The sequence below is a fragment of the Desmodus rotundus genome, chromosome 7 (assembly GCF_022682495.2).
Source record: "Desmodus rotundus isolate HL8 chromosome 7, HLdesRot8A.1, whole genome shotgun sequence".
Classification (NCBI taxonomy): Eukaryota; Metazoa; Chordata; class Mammalia; order Chiroptera; family Phyllostomidae; genus Desmodus; species Desmodus rotundus.
In genome coordinates, this window is record NC_071393.1 from 31,436,953 (window position 1) to 31,461,351 (window position 24,399).

General features: G+C 48.2%; 1 protein-coding gene across 1 annotated transcript in view; it reads right to left on the minus strand.

Moving 5' to 3' along the window:
• The window catches only part of UBASH3B (ubiquitin associated and SH3 domain containing B), a 155,279-nt gene that overhangs the window by 36,797 nt on the left and 94,083 nt on the right, over positions 1-24,399 (minus strand). Inside the window, exons 2-7 of the mRNA XM_024557353.4 lie at positions 13,954-14,007; positions 12,982-13,168; positions 11,497-11,695; positions 9,192-9,361; positions 4,444-4,652; positions 247-379 (exon numbers count right to left, since the gene is read on the minus strand). Of these exons, the coding sequence (XP_024413121.1) occupies positions 247-379; positions 4,444-4,652; positions 9,192-9,361; positions 11,497-11,695; positions 12,982-13,168; positions 13,954-14,007 (952 nt within the window). The remainder of the gene's footprint in view (positions 1-246; positions 380-4,443; positions 4,653-9,191; positions 9,362-11,496; positions 11,696-12,981; positions 13,169-13,953; positions 14,008-24,399) is intronic.

A 24,399-nucleotide genomic window follows, 5' to 3' on the forward strand; every position in this document is an offset into this window, starting at 1 on the left:
TTTATCTCACCCATTTCCCCACCCTACTTCCTTTTATCTTCACAACAACCTATGAACTAGAAAAACTCTTACTACTGTACAGATAACATGTTCTCCTCTCTGCAAAAGAGCCTTCCTTACCAGCCTAGGCCCAGATGCTGGCAGTCATAGCCTTGAATTTTTGTATCTATAGGCCTCTCACTAGTCAACAGGTGCTCAGTGAACTTCGAGTGCCGCTGAGGATGGGACCCTGGCAGTCTTCCTTACCTGTGCAGGCTGGCATATAACAGTCAGGGGTGCCATCTCCCCCGAGCCCTGGTCCTCATAAGACCGCCGCTCCAATATGCCATCACCAAAGGAGAGAGCAGGGGAAGGTGCTGTACTTAAGATCGAGTAAGAACTGCAGGGGAGGGAAGGAAGACGTTAGCGGCTTTGCCCAGGAGTCACCAGCACTTTGCCCTGGACAAACAGGAGTGTGGGGGCCAGCCAGAAATGCTCCCTGGGCAGTGGGATGGTTAGGAGAGAGGGCCTGGGGTGCCCCTTCCTGGGGAGGGGCATCTTGTTTTATCCTGAAGTCTTGCAGTGTAATTAGGGGTAGACGGATTTCTCTACTTGGAATAGATGAATTCATCCCTATGGGCAAGGACAGGGCCTCTGAGTTTGTGCTTATTAAGATGCCACAGGCATGGCTGGCACTAAAGCCACATTAAATAATGAAGGATCAATTTTGTGCTGTTGTTTCCAGCCATTTTTCTGGCTCAAAAGAAATAAACAATTCCTATTGCCTTTAATCTTTTCCATGGCGATTTCCAACCAAACTCACATTACAGGGAGCATTTGCACTGCCTCCACCACTTTGCCTGCGGTTCCTAGTGGTCCAGGAAGCCTCATGGCCATTATCCCCTGTTCTACCTTCTTCAGTCTCAACACTGCCTCCAACAAGATCCTTAAATACAGAATCATTGTAGAGGATATCATTCTCATGAGAGGTGCAGAGCTGTGAGCCAAGAACTCATTTCTGGGTTTAGCACTGTAACTATAGAAGCCCCAGAGGTCTTGCTAAAAAAGGGAAGCAGCAAATCATGCCATGTTTCAATCATTCTGATTAGTTAAGACCTCCAAAAAGCTTTATTTAATAAACATTGCAATTTAAATGCGGTTGTTAGGTGAATCCTGTGACTATCTCCTGCCTCGCTGGGCAGCAGCAAGGGAGAACCCTTACATTTTAGATTTCTTGCTCCTTTCCAACTAACTAAGGTAGCCGTAGGTCCCGGCTTGTGCAGCGCAGTCCTGGTTCACATCTATTCAACCAGCAATCTGTGTGGTTTCACATCAGTTCTGGATTGTTTATTTTTGACACATTATTCTTACAATTTTAATTTTAAAAAGAACTTTTTACAGTTACTAATATAATAAAGCGAACTGGTTAATAGAAATTCTTTCAGAAAAAATGTATTTTAATAATTTTAAACTTTCACTCTCCAAGGTGTCTCTTTCTGTAACTCTAAGCAGACTCATCCTGCTTCTACACAAAGGTCACAGAGGCCTCAGACCCTGAAAAAGTGCTGGCTCAGCCTGCATGGATACCCGAGCCCAGGGCCCCACACCTCATGGATTACGATTCAGCAGGTCTTGGGGTGGGATCCAGGAAGCCCCAGTTTCACCAAGCTGTATCAGTTAAGTGTGATACGTGTCCAGATGGGACCTATTTTGGTAAAATTAAGCAACTGTAAATCAAGGAAATCTTGTGCCATTTACACAGTCTAATAGACTGGCTGTTCTCTTTTATTTTAAACTGAGACCCTCCCAAACACGACACAGATAAAGAAAATTCAATTTCACTCTCTGACTCATCAAAGATTTAGGGCCTGAAATGTCTGGATGGAATTGTCCCAACATTGTGCTGTATCTGCCCCATAATTTCTTCATTTATCATCATTGTGAAAACACAGAGAGAGTCCCTTCTCTCTCTCCTTCCGCTCAGTTGGCAGGAGAAAGCCACTCTCCTTTCCTTAAGTGTCACTGTGAGCAAACGACCTGATTCACTCTCAGACAGTTTGGGTGTCAGCTCCAGGAAGACAATAAACAGTCAGATGCTCTGTGTCAGGAGCAGAGTAAGGGGGAGGCTGAACCTGACACCAGAACAGCTTCTTAAGGACCAGGGAGGCAGTGGCATGGCCCTAGGGCACACCATCCCTGAGTAGAAGCCAGAAGGACTGACCAGCCCACCCTGAGTCTGAGCACACAGTGGGGCTCACCAACTGACAGATATCTAGGGATACTCAGAACCAGGCAAGATTCTCTAATAAGGGTGGAAGGACAGTATTTTTAGGATGGACTCAGGGAACAGAGGACAGGGTAGGAAGAGCTGTGAAGGGTCACAGGCCCAAGTCTCTACTTGTTGCTTGAATCCCCTCAGCAACTTCCCATCTGCCAGCCAGGCCCTAAGCAAGCACCCCGAGGCTCTTCCTCGTCAGTCTTTCCTGGATCAGAAGTGAGAAAAGATCTGCCTCCCTGAGTCATTCATTTCCCCTTCTGGGGTTAAGTAGAAAATAACAATTCTTCTACAGGATCCTTTTTGTAGGAGAGACATTTGATTTGCTGAGCATGTAAGAGGACTAGAAACCACCAGTTACAAAAAAACGAAAATCATAGAGGCTAGTGACTGTTTTAGATCCAGTGCTGGTACAACACATGTGGCACTGATCCACGTAAAGCTGAGTCCTTGATTGCAGTCTTCATAACACCCCTGTGAGTTAACGGCAATTGATTACCATCTTCATGTTGTGACTTAAAAACAGAGGCTCACAGAGGTAACGTCACTTGGCCAAGGTAGCACGACTGGTGAGTGGGAGAGTTAGAATCCGAACTGAAGATAATTGGCATCAAGAGTCAAATTCTTCATTACAGTGTCCTAACACCTAACGTTAGTCATTTCCCCACTCTCAGCAGGGTTGGCTGTGGAACTGGTGGCTTAATTTCAGATGTGGTTCCTAGGGAAAGAGCGTCACTGGCAATCTCTCTTAAGTAAAAGGAGCCAACACACAGGTTCGCCGGCGGCTCAGCCTGAGCTCTGACGTGGGCACGAGCGGGTTTGCACGCAGCGATCCCACACCGGCCAGCAGAGCGCCTCACATACTCTCCTCCCGCAGGGAACCCTAGTTCTAGGAATATGAACTAAGAGCTGCACATCGTCAAAGAATCTTTTGGTTCTCCATTTATTTACGTATATTATGCTTCCCTTGTTTTCATAGGGATAAAAGGGTAACTTTGGAAACCCAACTATTTATTTTCATATTCAGAAACTTTTCTGTAAAAGCAAATGTTTGGGGAAAACAGCTTCAAGCTTCCAATCTGTGCCACAAAACCCTGATGGTCATGGGTAGGGGTGGGAGGTACACAAGAAGGAGGGGGTTGAAGGGAACTGAGTGATTAAGGAGGAGGATGTTCTTTCCCATCTCTGGGTTTGTGGTTTGTCTGCGTGCTGCTAACCAGGGTAGAGGAACTGTTCTTCTTTCCTCCCTTCAGGCAAAACACTCCCTGAAATCGCCCCTTTCTGCTTCTCCTTCGTGGTCACAATAACAATGTTAGATTCATGCAGCTGCTGCCCAGGCTCCAAGCTCTTAGCCCGGGTGGCATATGGCAAGAACACCAGGGAGGAAAAACAACCAGTACAACCAGTACACACTGGTGAGCTGCCTGTGTGTGCCAGGCAAGAGCTGGCTTTGAACTTCTCTGGTAAAGAAGGAGAAGGTGCCTTTGAGTTCTAGTGCATTTACTGGGACAAAGCCAGCCGTACTACACAGGGCACTCCGGACAGGGAGCCGTTTGCTTTTGTGATGGATCAGTGGAAAGTCATCACGCTAAAGGAGAGAGGGGGGCCATGAGTCTTGTAAGGGTCTGGCCATTGCCCATTTCCTTAAACACATCCTGTCACCTAGGTATCCAAGCGCCAAGTCGGAGGACTTGCTCAGAGCCACCTCTTAAATGAGGGGCATTTAGGTCTCCTGATATTTGCAGACCCTTTCACCACTGGCCTGGCTGGTGTGGTATGAATCTGCCTAGCTGCTTGGGCGAGTGGGACCACTCTGAGCAATGATGCAGGACAAAGTGGACAGAAATTTGAAAGCCATTTAGACTTAGCACCAGGATGACCCACACACTTCAGCCATAAGAGGTGGACCCTGAAGCAGCCTCGGTGTAGTTTCTGATCCGGAACTCAGACAAATGGCCACGTGGGTGGTGGCAGGCAGAGTGAAGCAGGGTGGTTCATGGCTCACCTCTCCCATGACCCAACTCAGCCCTTCCTGGAAGTCTGGGACCAGCAGAGCTTTCTTCCCACGGACTCTGCTGACAGTGACTACTGCCCCGTGTGTCTAGAATCAAGTCTATTTCCCCACCACCTCTGAAAGTCTGTAATGTTTTTCAGAAAACAGCAGGCAAAGAACTTTGGAGTCGGCTCACCTGTGAAATACCCAGGTGCTACATTCATCAGCCTTGGTGATGTAATTCTCAGGCAGGAGTCCGGAGCAGCCGGTGGTTAAGGATGTGCCATAGACCCAGCCCTCACTGGTGCTGGTCTGCTCCATGGGGGACATGAAGATGAAGTCCCCAGGGACCAGCTCCAGCTCATCGTCATTCTGTGGGGTGTAGGGGTAGTTCACCTGCAATGTCTGAAAGAGAGGGTACGTGAGGCCCACATCTGACCTGTCCTCCCCAGTGCTACCAGGCAGATCTGCGTGTTCTGCTTTAAGAGCGCCCACATCCAGATTTTGGCATTTATAGGGCCCCTGGGGGGCAAAGGCTCTGAGGAGATTTGAATTCAGATCAGAAAGTATTTTCTTTTCTTTCTTTCTTCTTCTTTTTTTTTAGGGTAAGGTAGGTATGTGCCGGCTGCTACTAGATGATTCCAAACTTTCCTTTCGGCATATCCTTGCTTCTCTTCAGGATTCATATATGGTTTTTAGAAATGTATCTCAAAGCCCATAGGCTCTTTGGTAAAATGCGGTACAAATGGGGTTGGACCTGGTTTCCTCTTCTCAGTGCCAGGCAGGCACCTTAAGGGACACTTGGAACTCAGCTCACGAAAAGTTAAGTCTTCCACAAGAGGGGGTTATGGATGAGCCCGAAGCAGAGACTGCCGCAAGCAAGGCTGTGGGAGAGAGCATGGCCCTTTCTGTGCAACTCAGCAGCTTCAACAAGGCTCGGTGCCCTGCCTCAAAGGAGCTTTCTTTACACCTGCACCTGTAACAAAGGGCTTGAAAGGAAAGTATCTTTTACAGCCACTAGCTTTTGAGTCTGTGTAACCAGCTTTCACCAGGGGACAGATGAAGACCTCATGTTCCTTTTCTGGGCTCAGAAAAAGCCCCCAGGGCCAATCACGCAGCTTGGCCGATTTATTCCATTGTTTGCCTCCTTTCCTGGTATATATAAACATCATAGGCACAGGCATAAAGATACTTTGGAACACATTCATTTTACTATTTTTTTAATTAACAACAGGAGGCCTCACTAGTAAGGAAAACATTTTCCCATCCCATTTGCTGCACAAGGGACACAAAGATGGAGATTCTGTAACAGGTTTTCAATGGTCTCGAAGCCACTGGTGGCAGGCCCCAGCTTCTGGTTCCACTTTCAGGTTTTTAACTTTGGCCTCAGTTGTCTCATCTGTAAAATAATACCTGGACTATAAAGTGAAAAGAGACAACCTAAGAAAACTCCTTAGGACACAGCCTTGTGCACAGAAAGGGCATGGCTGTTTCTATGGAGCCAAGACGCCTTGTTTTCCAGCTGTTCTCCTCCCTTCCAGCCGGCCGGCCTGACCCCGGACCACGTGCTGGGAAGGCCTGTGAGTGACGCAGCTCACTGGTGTCAAGGATGCATCAAAACACGTTTTAGAGGAAGACTTCACTTCTGGAACTCTCTGGTGAAAGGAGCCAGTGGAAACAAGACTTTTCTCAGAGAATGAAAGTGATCATGCACAGAACCCGAAGGCAGCAGTGGGCTTCTGACTGACTGTCCTTTAGTCAGGGCGGCGCTCCTCTCCCCACGCCAGCACCCTGCAGCTGTAGGTCTTCCGTGCGCCCGACCAGCTCTCTACTCCTTTCCCTTCCCACTGCCTCACACACTCCAACCACATCCACAAACTACCCCGGGAGGTTTTCTGCTGGGTCGTTAAAATGGCTGAAAGGAAAGAAGTATTCACAAGAAGCCTCTGAGTCAGGTATGGGATGATCCACCGAAAGGAACATTCCTTTTTCTGGGACAGGGCGAAGCGAGGCCCCAGGTCATGGGGAGCAACTACGACTCGTGCTCCTTCAGTTCCTTAGATAGTCAAGCACAGCAGAGTCTCAGCTGACAGTGCCTTTGGTCCCATAGTGCCTTTCCTCTCAGAAACTCTAAATGACTTCAGGGAAGAGCTCACTCCTGCTATGACTTAGGGGTGTTACCTCCAGGGAAATGCAAGCGTAGCAAAGAAGCCTCAGAGACAGGGTGTTCAGGCAGAGAGCAGTCAGACAAAAAGCAGACTTGATTTACTGAGCAAGCAACAAAACAGAACAACACAGAGGCACTGCAGCAGACCTAAAACTGTGAGTGGTGCGCATGTGCCCCTCATCAGAAGCACTCGCATGAGGCGGCCTGAGTTTGACAGAGATCAGGACACGGGGGTCGATTTCCCCTTTGCTTTGGCGTCTACTATAGGAGTTCTCGAGTCCCTCTCAAGGACGCTTGTCTCCCTTCCTACACAGGGACTAAGCGTGCGGTTTGCTAACTGGGCTCACGGGAAGGACAGCAGCAGCCCTGAGTGATGACAGGAACTGACCTTCTTTACAACTTCGAAGCCCCTTCTCTTAGTAGCGGCAATAGCTGCAGCATCAGTCGTTGCTGTTGCACCCACTCTGTGCCGGGCCTTCCCTTAGATCCTTCTATTTAGCCCACACAACAGTCCAGCAAAATACCGCTGCCATTTTACATGGGAGAAAACTGAGGCCTGGAGTTACCGGAATTGTGAAAGTGACTCAACAGCTGCTGGAGTGATAGAGCCAGGATTTGAAGCCATGCGTGCTCGTCTCCCGAATTTATGTGTTTTGTACACGTCTCTCCTTCCTCTAGATTTCTACTGCTTGGCATGTACGACTTGCTTGGCCCAAGTATCACTAACACGGCATTTCCAAGTCCCAGTGGAGTGAGACTCTCAGCAGAAGGGGGATGAGATGCAGCAGTTTTCCTGTGTATCGCTGGCCGAGTGTCCTTGCCTACACCGCTTTCTTTTCTAGACATCGTGAGTTCATTGGAATGACCAGGCAAACCTGCCTCCCAGGAACAGGAGAGGGAAGGCAAGAAGTGGTTTACGTTTGCAGGGGCTCAAGTAAATCCAAATGACTTCAGAGGGAGAACTTGATCAGAAGGAACAGTAGTAAAGGAGCTTTAACAAATAAGAGATAAAAGAGGCCAAGTTATTTTTAGAAAATAATTCATGTGCACACTCACTGCTCCTTCCCTCAGTGCCAACTGAGCACAATGTGGGTCAGGAAGAAAAGCAATTGCCCTTTGGGTTAGCTGGAGGACAGTGCTGATTAGAAGAGGTTCCTTGTAAAATTCCATCGCCAGCATCCTTCTCAAAGAAAGGCGACTTCTCAGAGTCCATTTGGATGGATGCAACACTTGAGTTTTTTTCTTTGCTCTCAGAAGGAAGGAGTCCAATCAGCCACATCTCTTGTTATATTTAGGGCTCATTCTAAGCAGTTCCAGGAGATGTCAGAATTCTTAAGTAAGATCAAGCCCAGTCTCCTTGTTGCATCTTCACAGAAACTGTCATCAAATGACTCAGAAGGAGGACATGGCATTCCCAACAGCAGAGTCAGACAAAGCCCCATGTCCCTGACACTCACAGGTGTCACGATCAGGACTGCACCTCGGGTGCAAGGCTGGCTCTTCCTAACACTTCCAAATCAACGATGAAGTTGCCTTGTCTAGATCCTGAGATTCTAAGTATTTTTTATATTAAAAGAAATACCTAAGAGAGATGTTAGCCTGGCTGGTGTGGCTCAGTGGATTGAGTACCGGCCTGTGAACCAAAGGGTCTCCAGTTCAATTCCCAGTCAGGGCAAATGCCCGGTTTGCGGGCAAGGTCCCCAGGAGGGGACATGTGTGAGGCAACCACACATTGATGTTTCTCCCCCCCTCTTTCTTCATCCTTTCCCCTCTGTCTAAAAATAAAATAAAATCTTAAAAAAAAGAGATGTTAAAAGGCTATGTAAACTTTAATAAGTCAGTTCTTCTGTTGAAAAACTAGGAAACAAATATGTGGTGTTTAATAAAGGTAGTTAAACTGGATGACAACTTTTTCACCAAACTATCAGGTTCTTTTTGGGCTGGACGGCCCAAATTTATTGGTCAGAATACCTGAAATCTGGTTTCAGCACTGGTCCTAAATTATTATTTAGCTTTGAGCCAGCCACTCAATCTCTTTGTGTCTCAGCTTCTCCTTCAAGAATCAAAAGGAGAATATTATTCTTCAGAGATGGCACATGCTTGCACTGGAATGCAATAGCAGTTCCAGCCAAACAATAAAGCTAGGACCACACCAGCCTTTCCGCCTGCACTGGGATTCGGTTTCCCACTCACGCCTCTGTGTGACGTACACAAACTCTCACAGTGTTTAGGCTGTGCTGTCACTTCATGTGTGCCTGTTGTCTCTCCCCTGTTGGACTCAAAGCTCCTTGAAGACTGCACCACATTTCAGAATTCTAGTATGTTCCATGGTACCTTGCATTTGCAGATGGTCAGCAAATATGTGTTGATTGTGTGTTCACAGATTTTTTTTTTATGTATGCGCTCTTTTCCTCAACTAAGATCAAGATGATGTCTGCTATCTGTTACCACCATGAATTGCTAGAATATTTAAAATTTCCCAACATACTATTCTACCTCCTCTCCCATTTCATTTCTGTGTCATTCCAATAAGGTTGGCTGGGCAGGGAGAACCACGGGGCTATCACACAGATGGGCCACTTGGCACCCAGAGAGGAAGGATTCAGGCTCAGAGCTTCCTACTGAGCTGGCCAGAGTCCTGGACAAAGTCCTGGGCCACAGACCCCTGGTCTGGTCTTGCCTCACAGGCTTGCTTTGGGGCCCACATCCCTGCTGCAGTGAGCTACTGGCTACACCTGGTGGCGCCGGCAGTGGCAGGGGCCACAGTGAGACGTTACCTCATGGTTTGCAAATCGGATGTCCCGAGAGAATATGGTGGCCACCCAGTCGCACCCTAGTTTGACATCAATGTTCTGGGCTAGTTTCTCTAGGGTGGGTAGGTGGCTGGCTTGGAAGTGGTAAGCCAGGGTCACATGCAGCTGCTTCTTATGAGGCTCCACATGGACTTCTGGAAGAGGAAGGAAACTGCCAGTTATTAGAATGTGGCGATCATGGCAATGGGGGAGACTCCAGGAAGAACATGGAAACCGGCTCCCCAAAGAACAAAGGACGGAGTCCTCTGTCAGACACATGGTGTTTCTCTCCTGCAGAGAAGCAGAATAAAGGGAGGGAGAGCAACAAATCCTGAATCCACCCACAGTTTGAGAGAGAAGGAGCAGCGCTTCTGTAGGAGCCATGACCAGCCGAGAGGCGACCATTTGGGCTGGCTGCTCCTCACAGCAACCCGATGATCACCATCCCCACCGTTCAGACGTGGAAACTGAGGCCTGAGGGGACGGACAAATTCATGGAGCAATAAAGAGCAAGTTTTGTAATCACGTGATTCCCAGAGGTATACTGCCTTTGTTTTGAAATCAAGCCTCTCAGCTTCTGGGTGGCTCTGATGGAGAAATAAAGGAAAAAAATATTTTCAAAGTTTAAAACAGGGTTTCTCAAAGCATTTGGGTCAAGTAATTATTTGTTGTGAATTGTAGGGCTTAGCTGCCTCTATGGCCTCTACACACCGAATGCGCGAAGCACCCCGCCCCCCCCCAAGCTGGGACAACCAAAATGACTCCAGGCATTGCCAGATGTCTGGGGGCAAGACTGCCCTGGTTGAGAACCATCGATTTAAAGCAGACAGACCGTTATTCTAAGACATCCTCAAAAACAAAACAAAACCAACGGACCTACCCTCAAAGGAATGGCTTTTATTTCTCTTTTGTACATGTCTGCTGTCCAAGCTGGACACGGAGAAGATGCAACCAGAGGGAATTTTGGGAATTTGAGGAATTAGGGGGCTCAAGTCACACAGAGATAGAAGCAGAGGCTGGATCTTTTGGTTTTGAGGGCTTTTTCGGTTACACTGCACTGTACTTCTTCGGTGTGAGCCCCAAGAGGCAAGGGCTTTGGGTCTTGTTCACACTGTATTCCAGTGTTCAGCACATGACAGGCTTCCAGTAGTTGTTAAATGAATAAAGACACACACGCGCGAACCCCCTCAAAGGACCCAGGATGGAGGGTAACACTCAAGACTACGTGCTGAACGGATCTGGAATACCAAGGCGTAAGGTGCAGGGCAAAGCCAGGATGGCCTGCTCTCAGGTTGGAAGGGGCTGGGCCAGCTGCGCAGGGCAGGGCCCCCCCCCCAGTGCTCCCAGTCACCACCAGGGGGCGGGCGAGGTCGGAAGATCCAGCCCGCAGCCTGGGTAGCCCCAGCTTCTGGAGGGGACCCACGTCTCCGCCCAGAAAGGAAATGCTGCTGGGCCTGCCCGCCTGTCTCTCCCTCAGCAGGGCCTGGCTGGGAGCCGCTTGACTCATTTGTGAAGGGTTTGGGTTTTGTGGCTACAATGCTGGCTTTGGTTTTTTGGGAGTTGTAGTGGTTATGACAGTAGCTGCTGGGGGATGACAGAGCCCTTTCCATGAGACATAGGGGCAGAAGCAGGAGGTCATTTTCCTTTTGCGATGCCATTCTCTGAATAGCAAGCTCCTGCAAACCGACAGGCTCCCCCGAAGTCAGACGGCGCCCACGCAACCCGGAGAAGGAGGGTGCCGGGGAGGGGTCTTCGAGTCCCCCCTCCCCACACAGTGGAGCCGGCCTGCAGGCCTGCAGTCCCTCTGAGAGCGGAGACCTCACCGGGACTCGCTCTGCTCAGCCGTGCAGGCCTTGACCACACCCTCCCCGCAGGCCCGAGCCCCATTTGGGTTTTTCTCGCAAAGAAAGAGGCCGAGCAGAAGGGCCCTGGTAGGGGATGAGAAGAGCAGAAAGGGACACAGGCAGGTGAGGTAGAGGCCAAAAGTCAGGAGGCGGGGGACACAACAGGGCTGCAGTCAAGTCTTCCGTCTCTGTCCCAGCGCCTGTCCCCACGCAGGGCTGCAGTCTCGCGGCTGTGGCACCCTGTGCTCTGCGCAGGCCCTGCTCCTCCTGCTTGTGTCTCCTGTCCCACACCCCGTGGCCTCCCTGCACCTGAGGATACAGGACCTGTCCTACGAGTGAGTCTCCTTCCTTCGGTGAAGGGGAGTCCCCCAACCTGCGTGGCCCCTCTTTTCTCAGAGCCCCGTTATCACAAGGTTAGGGCTGGCCTGGCGGCCGGGCCAGCTCACCGGTTTTGGATGCAGCCTCCGCAGCAAAGTCTGCGGCAAACTTCTTGAGGCCCTCGGCGCTCTCCTCCTTCACGAAGAGGCCGATGAAGTTGGACGAGGTGTAAAGCTCCAGGGGCAGCGGGGAGGAGAACTTGCATCTCCAGCGACCAACCGTGGTCTGCAGCGCCTCCGCCAGTGCATCCACCTTGCTGTCCTCGCACTGCGGGGAGAGGGGCAGCTTTACTCAGAGGCCGGGAAAGGACTTGCAGGCTGGTGAGCCCCGGGTCCTCTGCTCCCAGCGGCGGTTACTAAACCATCACCTCCGTCTGGGAGGAGGGAGAAGAGCTGCAAGCTCCCAAGTATCTACCCAACTGGTAAATTAAACAGGCGCAGCGGCCGACATCCCCGCTCCCTCCCTGCTCCGCTGTGTCCCTCGGAACCCGCCAGATGCTGGAGCTCTGGTCCCGCAGAAAGAGAAGAGCGGAGGGAGGTCCTAGGACACCACACGGTGCCTAGGGCACATTCTTATGTGTTCTCTACTGTTGTGCATCGTCCGTGCTTTTCCTGCTCCTCTTAGATGGTCAGGGGTTGACTCTGCTTCCACTCCACTCCGGCGCCCGCTCCCGCGCCCATGGGGAAGGAGACGCTCACAGAGCCGTGGCGCTACCACACCCACTCCAGAGCGCTGGAAGGGACTGCCTCTAAGACTCTGAAAAGTTGTCAGAGACAGCCAGGGTGACTAAGAGGAAATGATAATCATTTTAATTTTTGAGTGAATGGTGAGAGAGAAAGTGTTAGGAACATGTTTTTATCTAAAGAAAGGGAGGGAGGGAGGGAGGGAGCAGGTCAAAGAGAGAGAATAAACAAAATATTGTCTTAAACCGCTACCATTCTGCCTTGTCCTGAATATACCTGTATAAATCGATTCTTCCACATCTCCACAGAGAGCTAAAGTAGATTAATACACTTATTATAGGTAGAAGGGTTTAATTTGGTCATCAAGTAAGCTTTGTGGTAGCTGGGGTTATGGACCAGGTTACTATGCCAGGTGAAAGGTATCTCTGCCCTCTCTAAAAACATCTCCTGAGTGAAACCCTGTGAAGGGTGGCCACTGGCTCATGTGGCTTTCCCTGTCTCCAGACTACGTTTCTCTTCCCAGGTCCCTAATTTCTACTTCCCCTGTTGTGAGAGGGCAAGGCAGACTACAGGGAAGGGTGACGTGGGTCAGTGAAGCCATCCCCATGGTGGCTGCCAGACCGTGTGTCAGTGAGTGAGTGGGTCAGGTTTGTCCCAGGGGTCTTGAGGTGTACACAGCATCACGACACCACACTGAACCCCGGGTGCTCCTGGACTCGGCCCATCAAATGGAGGCGCTGTGGGCCTCACAGATTCCCTGAAGGCCCACCCATCACTGGGAGCCCTAACTATTTCTGCCAGATTCCCGAGAGTCACCCGGCTTGGACTCCAGGTCCCAGAGGGCAGGCTGGGATGGGGCACCAGGCTCACCATAAAGAACTGGCAGAGGGTGATGTGGGGGAAGATGTTGTGTGCTTTGTTCTTCCCGCAGATCTGCTTCGACTGCTGCCAGAAGTCCGAGAGCTTCTGTGCCAAGGGGCCTGTGGGGCGGAGGTAGAGCACGTACTCCCGGGGCAGGGGGTCATCCAGGAAGGGGTCACCCACATGGGAGAACAGCCTGCAAGAGAGAAGGACAAGAGAGCTGGGCAGGCCTTTCTGGAGACTGATGGAAAGGAAGGGAGACCTCAAAGAGACAGGCCCGCCTTCTGCATGTGCCACACTCCAGGCACTGCAAAGGAAAGGGTTTCATTTTTGTGCTTTAAAAAAATCTACCCCTCCAAGCTCACACTTTGTAACCAGCTTTCAGACACAACAACTTCTGTGCTGTCCGTCATACTGCATCTGCCCCCCACAACTCCCTAAAAAACCTGAAGTTGCGCTCCAGGAAGCTTTCTCAGATAAACCCCAAATCCTTTCCCCATCCACCAGCACAGTTTCAACCTGGCCTGGTCCTTCAGTTCTGTCAACAATTAAACCCACGTGCCTCCAAAACATAAGGGAAGCTTGGGAGGGTCACCTTGTAGGGTCTGCCCTGCTTACTAATGTCCTGAAAGGTAAGTAGGTAGGTTTTTTCCTAAATGGATTTGCCCAGCAGCCTTACACTTAAGTGTATCTTTAAGTGACTGGAGGGAGGGCAGATTTTGTGATAGGGACTCTCCCTTAGAAATACTTTGTACTTCTTTAATCATTGCTAAAGGGAAGCATACTCTGGGGTCAGGGCAGAGGAGGCAACTGGCTCATAAATGGTCTAGTCACATGGCCTTTTGACTCATCTCCCCCCTCTCTCTAATAAAGCCCCCTCCCCCCAGGGCTCATTAGAGAGGAGCTGCTCATCCCTACTCATCCACATATACTTAGAGTTAATTATATGCTATTTTCTCAACTTATTTATTTTATACTAACCAGTCACAAGCTGCCTGAACACTTCTTCCTCCTGTGGATGCCAAGGCTTTTTGTCTGGAAGAAATCAAATTTCTATTGTTAGTATTTTTAGCATCCTATCAGCTTTTCTCATCGCAGTGGCAAGAGCTGAGTGTTAAGTAAGAGACATCCAGGCTTCCTCAGTGGTGGGGGGAGGGCGGGACAGTGGACTCCCCCCAGGGTCCCAGCCAGCATAGGGACACAGCACTTGGAATTCACTTCCATGTGATTAGCCCTGGATCTACTTGCAGCCTGACAGCCCATGCAGCCTATTTTCAGCAGGTTTTCATTAGTTTTATTTCTGCTTCCCTAAAGGTTGTCATGTCTTGGTTTTTCCTCCTTCATTTTCATCCACTCCCTTACTGACCCAGATCCCTTATAGACCATTGTTTTTTTACTGGTAGCCCCTTGGCAAAGTGTGTTAGGAAGTGGAGCTAAATGCCCACAAGGATTTGGTTTGGTTCAGTGCAGTGCCTCCTTACACACACCTCCAAGCACCACAGCCAGTCACAGGCTGTATCCATCATCTCCAATATTTTATAGACATTTTTTGGGTCTTGGCCAGGGCTGCCATCACCCCCAGTGATTGAGTAACAAGGATGGTTCTAGAGCAAGACCCTGCGTGCGAGCACAGCAGAGGACTTCTGATAGTTCAGACAGGCCTCCAAGAGCCAGAGGGTCCCGGGTTTATATCCACCTTTGCTGTGTGTCCATGCATTCAAGCATTCACACTCATGGTTATTCAAGAAACATTGAAAGAGTTGCTGTAATTTTGTCAGCACTGTGCGAGGCTCTAGGAGTACAGTGAAGAGCAAGACTTCATGGTCCCTGTCTTCCTGGAGAGTTCAGCCCAGCAGAGCAGTCATGGAAATGCTAATTGTACAGATAATTAGTTAATTACATGTGTGGTCATGGCAATGAAGGGAAAGTATATGGAACCATAATATAGGACAGGGAGACCTAACCTATCTAGGTTGATGGGTCAGGGACAGCTTCAGTACAGAAATGACACTGCTGTGAGACCTGAAGATGTAGAATCCTTGGGTAGGGGTGGGTGGGGTTAGGGTGGGGGTTGTGGCAGTGAAAGACAGCTGCTTGCACAGTGCCTGACACATGGGTGATGACCAATTCGCAGTCATCCCGTCCCTTTGTGCTACACTGATTCTGGGTCTCTGGGAGAGAGGAGAGAGCGTAGAAAGTTCTAGTTAAATCAACACTCTCTCAAAGTTTCCTTTTCCGTATTGGCTGCTGAACCCAATTCCTCTCTCCTTTTTCTGGTCCCTCTAGGGAGCAGTGAGAACAGATGAGGCTGTGAGGATCATGGAGGGACCTCAGAGGTCGTCTGTAGCCCAAGTTCTCCACTCTACACAGGGATGGGGGAGGGAAGTCAGGTAACGTGCTCAGAGCAGCCTGGCTGAGGGACTGCCGCTCTGCTCCACAGCTCATAGGTAAGTCCAATGCCTTCCTTTTCCTCCTGAGAACCTGAGCACAAATCCCAAAGGATCAGGATGAAGAAATCTGCACAGCTAAGCACAAAAGCATTAGGGAACACAAGCCTACCTACGATAGCATGGAGTATGAGGAAGCCGGGCTGATGCTGTGAACCCTTTGGAGCAGAATTTCTTGGGACAGAAGCTGCTGAGGAAGAGACAGGAAAACAGGTATTTCCCCTCCCCCTTTTCCACATAAGGAGCTTAAATGCAGCCCTGTTGCCAGCCCTGTGTCCTTTACCGTTTACTAGGCAATGAGAGGCCACACACCTTGCCTTTCTTTGGATCCAGAAGCCCTATACCCAACAGAAGGATGCAAATCATAGTGTTTTAGAAGTTAGAATCTCTGAGGAATCAAATTAATCAAAAAAGATTTACTGTTTCAAGAATGGTTGAGAAAGCGAAAACTCATCTGTGGTACAATGTGCTATTTAGATAAAGGATCCAATTTCTTTTTTTCTATGCCCTTCTCCCAATGAAACACATCCTGCTGAAATTTATTTTTCTTTAAGCACTAGGAGTATCCTCTGGAAATGAAAGGTCTCATTAAGTCATGGTCTTTCTAACTTAAAAGACAAGTTTTGGAGAGCGTTCAAAACTACAATTGAGAAAGATAACAAAAGGTTTGGGTGATAAGGCAATGATCCACATTTATGGAAATCTAAATTCTTTCTGATGGAGACAAATCAGAGAGATCTTTAATTTTATGGAGCTAACACCTATCCTTCTCAAACTATTCCAAAAAATTCAAGAGGAGGGAAGCCATGTTCATTTTATGAGGCCAGATTATTCTGATCGCAAAACATGACAAACACATTGCAAAAATAGAAAATTATAGGCTATTATCCCTGATAAGTAACACAGATGCAAAAATTTTCTTATTACCAAACCAAACCCATCAATACTTTGAAAAGATCAAAATAGCACAGTACTGGCATAAAAACCAACACACAGATCAATGGAACAAAAGAGAAAGCCCAGAAATAATCCCATGCCTGTATGGTCAATTAATATGACAAAAATAGGCAAGAATATACAATAGGGTAAAGACAGTCTATTCAGGAAGTGGTGTTAAAAAAATTGGACAGATACATACAAAAAATGAAACTAGACCACCTTCTTACACCACATACAAGAATAAGCTCCATATGGATTAAAGACTTAAATATAAGACTCAAAACCTAAAACTTTTAGAAGAAAACATAGACAGTAAACTCTGACATTTCTCTTAGCAATATTTGGAAACATGTCAAACTAAAAAGTTTTGCATAACAAAGGAAACCATCAACAGAAGAAAAAGACAGAATACTGAACAGAAGAAGAAATTTGCCAATGGTACATCTGATAAGGGATCAATAACCAAAATTCATATAGAATTCATAAAACTTAATATCATAAAACAAACCATCCAATTAAAAATGGACAGAGGACCTGAATAGACACTTCTCCAAAGAGGACATACAAATGGCCAATAGACATACGAAAAGATGTTCAACATCACTAATCATCAGAGAAGTGCAAATTAAGACCCCAATGAGATACCACCTCACACCCGTCAGAATGATATATCATCAATATATCAACAAAAAACAAGTGTTGGTGAGGGTGTGGAGAGATGAGAAACCTCGTGCACTGTTGGTGGGAATGCAGATGGTGCAGTCAGTGTGGAAAGGAGTATGGAGGTTCCTCAAAAAATTAAAAACAGAACTACCTTATGACCCAGCAATTCCACTTCTGCATACATGTCCAAAGAAATCCAAAACACTAATTCAAAAAGATACATGCATCCCATGCTCACTGCAGCATTATTTACAATAACCAAGATATGGAAGCAACCTAAGTGTCCACTGATTGCTGAATGGATAAATAAGATATAGTATATATATGCTGGAATATTACTTGGTCATAAGAATGAAATCTCACATTTGCGAACAACATGGATGGACCTAGAGGGGATATGCTAAGTGAAATGTCAGACAGAGAAAGACAAATACCATATGATTTCATCGTGTGTGGAATCTAAAGAACAAAATAAATAAACAAAGCAGAAACAGACTCGTAGATACAGAGAACAAACCAATGGCTGCCAGAAGTGAGGAAGTTGGGAGCTGGGTGAAACGATGAAGAGATTAAGTACAAATTGGTAGTTAAGGAGTAGCCGCAGGGATGTAAAGTAGAGCACAGTAAACATAGTTTCTCAATAATGTTGTAATAACTATGTATGGTGCCAGGTGGGTATCTGAATTATCTGGGGAATCACTTTGTAAATTATCTAATTGCCTAACCACTCTGCTGTACACCTGAAGCTAATACAAAATAATATTGAATGTCAACTATAACTGAAACGAATAAGGTAAGTAGGCCTGGCCAGTGTGGTTCATTTGGTTAGAGTGTCATCCTATAAACTCAAAGGTTGTGGGTTCAATTCCCAGTCAGTCAGGGCATATGACTAGGTTGTGGGTTCTGTCCCCACTCAGAATGTGAATGAGAGGCAACCAATCGATGTTTCTCTCTCACATCAATGTTTCTCTACCTTCGTTTCTCCGTCCCTTCCCCCATCCCTGTAAAAAAGAACCAAATAAGCATGTCCTTGGAGAGGATACAAAACTGTTGTATGGAAGGCCACTGTGCACCATCTCTAATGAAGGTTAGCCCAAAATGAGCTACAGCCACAGCACAAAGGGATCAAGTTATCAGAAGGCACTTCCTGGAAGTATGTGCTATGAAGCTGTTTTATTTTTTGTTTTTTTGAAAGTTCCTGGAAAGTAGTTACTGGTCTGAAGCAGAGGTGTGTGACTCTCCAAGCAGAGGTCCTGGGAGGTGGGAGGTATAAAACTCCAGCTTCCCTAAGGAGCCAGGGGTAGAGCTCTGTTGCTCCTCCACCCACTCTCAGGCTGAGGATGGTTTGAGTTCATTTTGTTCCCAGAACTCTGACCATAGAGCTGACTGACCATGGGTGCAGCGGAACACGTCTCCCTCTCTGCACCTCACTGAAGAGAGACTGGGGCAGAGCGCCCACCTCCACAGTCCCTCCCCATGAGTCCGATGCCATGGGCTGTGGGGTGTGCAGCATGAACCCCAAACCTCAGGCTGAGCCTGAGTGGCTGCCAACTTTAGAGTGACTCAGAAGTTGTCAAAGGCAGCTGGAGACCTTGAGTAAATAAAAGAGGAGTAGCCAAAAGGTGAAGCCCACAGGTGAGTTACTAGTCCAGCCACTGAATTATAACAGCTAATCATTTCAGTGGGACCTTGGTAGTTAAAATCAGTAAGACAGATGTGAGCTGATGATGTCCCTTCACATGAGAACATAGATTTGACTTCTGATCCGGGTCCTACCTAAACTTCCCAATTATGTTTAGGGTTTTTTCTTAGCAGAATGTGAAAGAAAAATAATGCAAATTCTCATGCCCTGCTAATGATGAAGAAAAGCACAAAACAGGTAAAAGTAATCGCTCATCAAAAACTCAGGCAAGCAGCTGAGAGGAAATCAGCCCAAATGGAAAGAGCCAGCAGCACCCACTGGTGGCCTTGCTCCCTCCAGTGGGATGGCTGAAGTGCCTCCAAGGTTTGCTCTCCACTCTGTTCAATTTTGGGTTCCAGGTTGGCCTGGCTCCAGGGCTGCAGCTCTACCCAACCACCAGGGTAGAGATGCTTTTGTGAGTTTAAAGGAGGTTTGGAAAGGACAGCTCCCTTTCCACCCAGAATGAGACACTTCTCCTTCCCTCTCTCTCTTCTTTCCTTCCTTCTTTTTTGTTCTTCCTTTCTTTCCTCCTCTTTCCTCTCTCCTTTCCACCTCCCTCCTTCTCTCATTTCCTTCTTCCCAACCTCTCTTTTTCCTCTTCCTCACGAGGAATGTTTACTAAGAAACCATACGAAAGTCAGAATGCATGGGCAACAGCTTTCTGATCTGAAGGTGGTGCCTCCGTAGAGACAACAGCGCCTGGCTGAATTCCTGCCCGATGGAGCAGATTCAGTCCGTTCAGGTTTCCAGGTCCAGCAGGATTCTCGCTCTCTCTCTGAACCACAGGTTTTGAGCTTGGCTGGAATTTCCTGTTTAGTAGTCATCCAAGCTTACTTCCTGTGCAGCCACCCTGGTTCCCTGGGGTCCACTGTGGTTCTGACCTTCTTGGTAGTTCAGTTCCTCTGAGCTGAGCACCAGCTGTATGCCAGGCACTGTGTTATCACTGAGGATAAACAGTAGGGGAAGGAAAGGTGCTCGCCCTTATCCAGGGGTGGGCAAAAATAGGGTTACTGTCTGCAAAACACAGTTTATTTTGTATTATTATTTATTACTATCATATTATTTATTATTAACCGACTTTTGCCCACCCCTGTAGACCTCAGGGTCTTAGAGGAAGAAACAGACATGCGAGCAGCTTCTTACAATGTGCTGCGATGGCCATGGTCGAGCTGCGCGGAGCCTGCCGAGGTGGCTCGGAAAAGGGGTCCTGCCTCAGTAAGGGGGAGTTCCTGGGACAGAGGTTTTCCAATTGTATACAGAGCTATCCTAGGTCAGGATGCCACAGTGAAGTCGAAGAGGTGCTATGTGACAGTTAAGTTTTTGACGGAAACAGCAAATACTCATCATCTTTCGGGCACCCTGCAAGCTACTAGCTCAAGGTAGTTGGTTTCAATAGGAGGCTGTGCAGCACTTCTCTTGATGTTCTCTCTTTGTGAACTGGGGTTTGGCGGCTGCTGTAAGGAGAAGCAAGAGCCCGTGAACACCCACGTGGAGCAGGAAATGAGAGTGGCGGTGTCCGCACTGGCACTGAGGTTTGAGCAGTTGTGCAGTGTCCAACAGACACCCACATCCTGCTAGTATTGGCTGTGGTTACTTAAGAATGAAATGAAAACATTACTTTTCTTTTACTTACGTGTATTATTTTTTCACATGGCCCTTAAGTTGCTAGGAGATAAACACATTAAGTTCTTTGGACCTAGCTACTCAGGGAACTATTAGGCATTTATGTTGGTCTATAGGCTCTACATAAAAATGATGGAGAAACTTAAGGATGCCATGAACTGAGTAAGTTTGGGACTCTGTGCTAGAAGTTGATGCTTGATCCAGTTCTCAAAAGCAGGTTAAGAGTTAGCAAGAAGAAGAGGGCAGACAGAGGACGTGAGGTGCAGGGCATGGCAGGAGCTAATGCATGAGGGCAGCAGACAGCCCTGTGTGTGCCGGGAAGTCAGGGCTTCATGACACAGCAGCAAAGACAGGCACGCTGGGAGAAGGTAAAGATGAAGCTGCAGCGGCTGGCAGGAGACAGCTCACGAAGGTGTCTGGGCCATTTTAGAGAGCTTGGAGCTGATTACCTCATGTAGGGGGGAGCAGCAAAGAATGGTACATCGAAGAGGGGTGATCGGATTTGGGAAGGACTTAAGGGAGACTATTACTGTGGGAGAATGTTTACAAAGACATGTCAGAGCAGGGCATTGAGAGGTTGAAGTATAATGAGGACGAGATGTTGGTAGGGATGTCTGGGTTACTGACTGAATGAATCTTGGAGACGGATGAGAACTATGGCTTGAACGTATGCACGGATGGTAGGGATGCCCCTGGTGAGAATGTGGGAGAACGGATAAGCTTGGGTTGGGGTGGTAGTGGGGGATGAGCTCAGTTACTGTTCCCTGGAGAATCTGGGGGTGTGGGCTAATAGCTAGACCAAATATCATTAACAGACAACCAGCCTAGTTTTGGGCTACTATGTTCCTGAAGTTTTCTGTTAGCTTCACTTTGATTCCTAGTCTCTTTCTGTTTGTAAGCCAGACATTTTTTTAGACTACTCCTGTCTAAGGAATCCCTTCAGGTCCCAATTCACTCGATACTGAGGTAGTAAATACTCAAGCCATTCCTGGCTCATGTGGGTAGGTTAACCCAGAACCCCAGTTCTCCAGGGGCCACGACACATCTCCCACGCACCTTCAGAGAACAGTTCATTCTATATTTTATGGAAATTGACAAAATTCAAGTATCTGAAACCTTAAGTAAAAAGCAATAGAGAGAATATACGCTAATAGAAATGAAAGTATATTCCTCCCAAAGAGTAGGAGTTTGATTCAATTAAGCAGATAGCTAATCTGTGGGGCTTTCCAATTACTTGAATTCATTCTCCCCTTGGCTTCGGATTGCTAGTGAAACATGTACTCGTGGCCTCAGGACCTCCCTTGCTCTGTGCACTGGTTCTCTGGGACCAAGGACTTACTCGTGTAGCAAAAGAGAAGGGTCAAGAATAAAACCTTCCACATGGATGAAGCTCCCTACACAGCCACGATTAAATATTACATCTCCCTCATGTAGCTAAGACAATCTCAAATTTAGACACATTTAATGCTAACTGTAGGATTTTTAAAAATATTCCTAACCTCCAGGATATTATTGTTAAATTTTCCACATCTCATACTGTGCATTCAATTAAAAGATGACCTAGTTATTCAGATATCTAGTTCTCTTCCCTAGATCTGCCTAGGGCTGGGGGATGGGCAAACTTGGTAGCACCCAACTCCTATTTTTTCTGGTTGGCATGTTCAGTAATATAAAGAGGCCACTGGGACCACTAAGCAAAAGTGAAGAATTCTTTCAGGATGTATGTAAATAACAGACGCTACTTTGCACTGCGGTTTTGGGTAGGAAAAGCAGGGGCTTTTTTGCTCAGTGTTGACCTTCATAGGATAAAGAGGCAGCTTCTCCATAGGCCTGAGGCTGACAGCTGCCCTGAGAACAGAGGGCAAGCAGGCAACTTTGCATTAGTTTGTTCCTCTAGCAGGAGAAATATAACAAGGGAGTCAGTGAGAAATATAACAAGGAAGACCCCCATGCCCCAGGCACTTAACAGACTAAAACCCTCCTGACCAGCGGTGGACCTGGAGCCCCTCTGGACCTGGCTGGCTGACTCCACCCTGACAGGTCAGCTGTCCAACTTCCTATGTGGTCATCCCTATCCAGGGGCTCGTTCCAAAGCCATGGCTCAGGGCTGAATCAGTGAGAGAGTGTGTGTGTGAGTAGTTGAAGCACTGAGCCCAGAGTACCTCACTGAGCCTGGGAAGCATCTCAGTGAATGGCCTCCAAGCTCCCTCTTCTCTTCTTTGGGAGAAGTGGTCCCTGAACCTTCACTGGGTAGAATCATGGACATCTGTTCCAGATTCTTGAGGCACCTTTCAGGTTGGCTGGGGCTTTTCAGCAGAAGAGAGCACCCCTGATGTGCAGAGCTCCCCATCAGGAGCAGTGGGATCTGAGGATGGAGTGGATGGACACACAGAAAGAGCACAGTGCTGGCCAAGGACAGCAGATGCTTACAGTGTCACCACCACCCCCTGCCCGTGTGCTGCACCTCTCTGCTCATGCCTCAGCTTCTGGTGCAGGCACCCTCTCCCCTTCCAGGGCCAGTGAGATCTGTGCAGTTTCAGTCCCCCTTTCAACTGATGGTCAGAGGCCCCAGGGAGGTGGGGGCGCATTTGAGATGCTGCTGAGAGCCACACAACCCAGGGAGGGGTAGAGGTGACATCACAGCTAAGCCTTCCTGGCTCAAGTACAATCAGGGACTAGCCAAGCCCTGCTGCCCAGAGACTCCTTGCTGAAGCCACAGCAGTGGCATTGGCTCTCAGGTGCCCTTCCCTGAAGGGAGTCAATTCCTAGTTCGGCCCTTTAGTTTCTTCATCTTCAAAGAGGAGGTGATGAATGTGCACACAAGGAGTTGAGAAAGAGAGATGTGACATTTGTAAAGTGTTCTGGGGTCCTTAGGAGCAACCATACGTGATAAAACAAAACAAAACAGAACAAAAAAACCTGTGCTCCGTGGCTGTGGAGGAAGCTGAGACCACCCTGTTTATTGCTCTGTATGACCAGACTAGGCAGCACTTCCTTCAGGGTTGTGCCGAAGGGGTCTTCGTTGTTTCCACAGACCTTAAGGAGAGGGAACTCCACAATGTCTCTTGGTGACTAAATAGCCCCTGTGCTCAGAAAGTTCTTCGACCTGTGCCCACAGTCAAGCTGTATGTACCCAGTAGAGCTGATCACTGTTTCCCTATTAACTAAATAATTTATTCTGTCACTTTCACACAAGGAATTCAGCGAGTTTAGGTCACCAAGGCCAGTGAGATGGGCTTGCCTAGAGCCTGGGCCTTCTGCGGAACAACTCTACCTGTGCGGTCTCTGCCCACAGGCCTCCCCCGGGAGCTGAAGGAAGGCGTTGAGCAGACCTGTCAATCAACCAAACCATAATGGCCCTACCCATTTCCTTTAGAGGAAATGAGCCTAATGGAGAAAGATGTATTGATCAGAAAGACCCAGTTTCAGGATCTGTCTCCGACGGTGAACCCTTTCAGTCAGCGGGGCTAATGGCCCGTGCTTTCAGATGCTATGGCTGTGCATCTGACAGTGCTTGGGACAGCAAGCCTGCTGGGGGCCAGGGTTGCTGCCAGCAAGGATGGCCCATGGCAAGGAAATGGCTGTGGGCTTCATTTTATTGTTTAAAATAAAACTAATCAGATAAGGGAAAACAATGCCAGGCTCTTTGGGAGCTGAAGAACTCCCAGTTGAGAACAGCCTGCAGCAGTTCCCTGTGCCCCCTCCTGTCAACCAAACTCTGTTCCACCCCTGGACAGCCCATGCGGCAGCTCTGCTCAGGACTGGTGGGCAGGGAGAATGCTATGGAGGCCCTGGGGTTTGTGTGTGGCAGGGCCCAGCAACCCATACGCAGAGGCCTTGTTTTGTTCTCACTGAAAAGGTGCCGGAGCTCTGGCCACTGCTGTAGAGGCAGCAGTGTGTGATTGGGAAACCAGCCGTTAGACCACGGATGGTGAACTAATGAAACATTTCTCTTTGCCTTGGTTGTAGGTCTCCCCAGGACCTAGACAATATCTTTCCTTCTCCAGGATCAATGCATTTCTGCCCAGAGGCACACGTGGAGTGTTTGCAGTGTGAAAGAAGCACGTTCTTGGG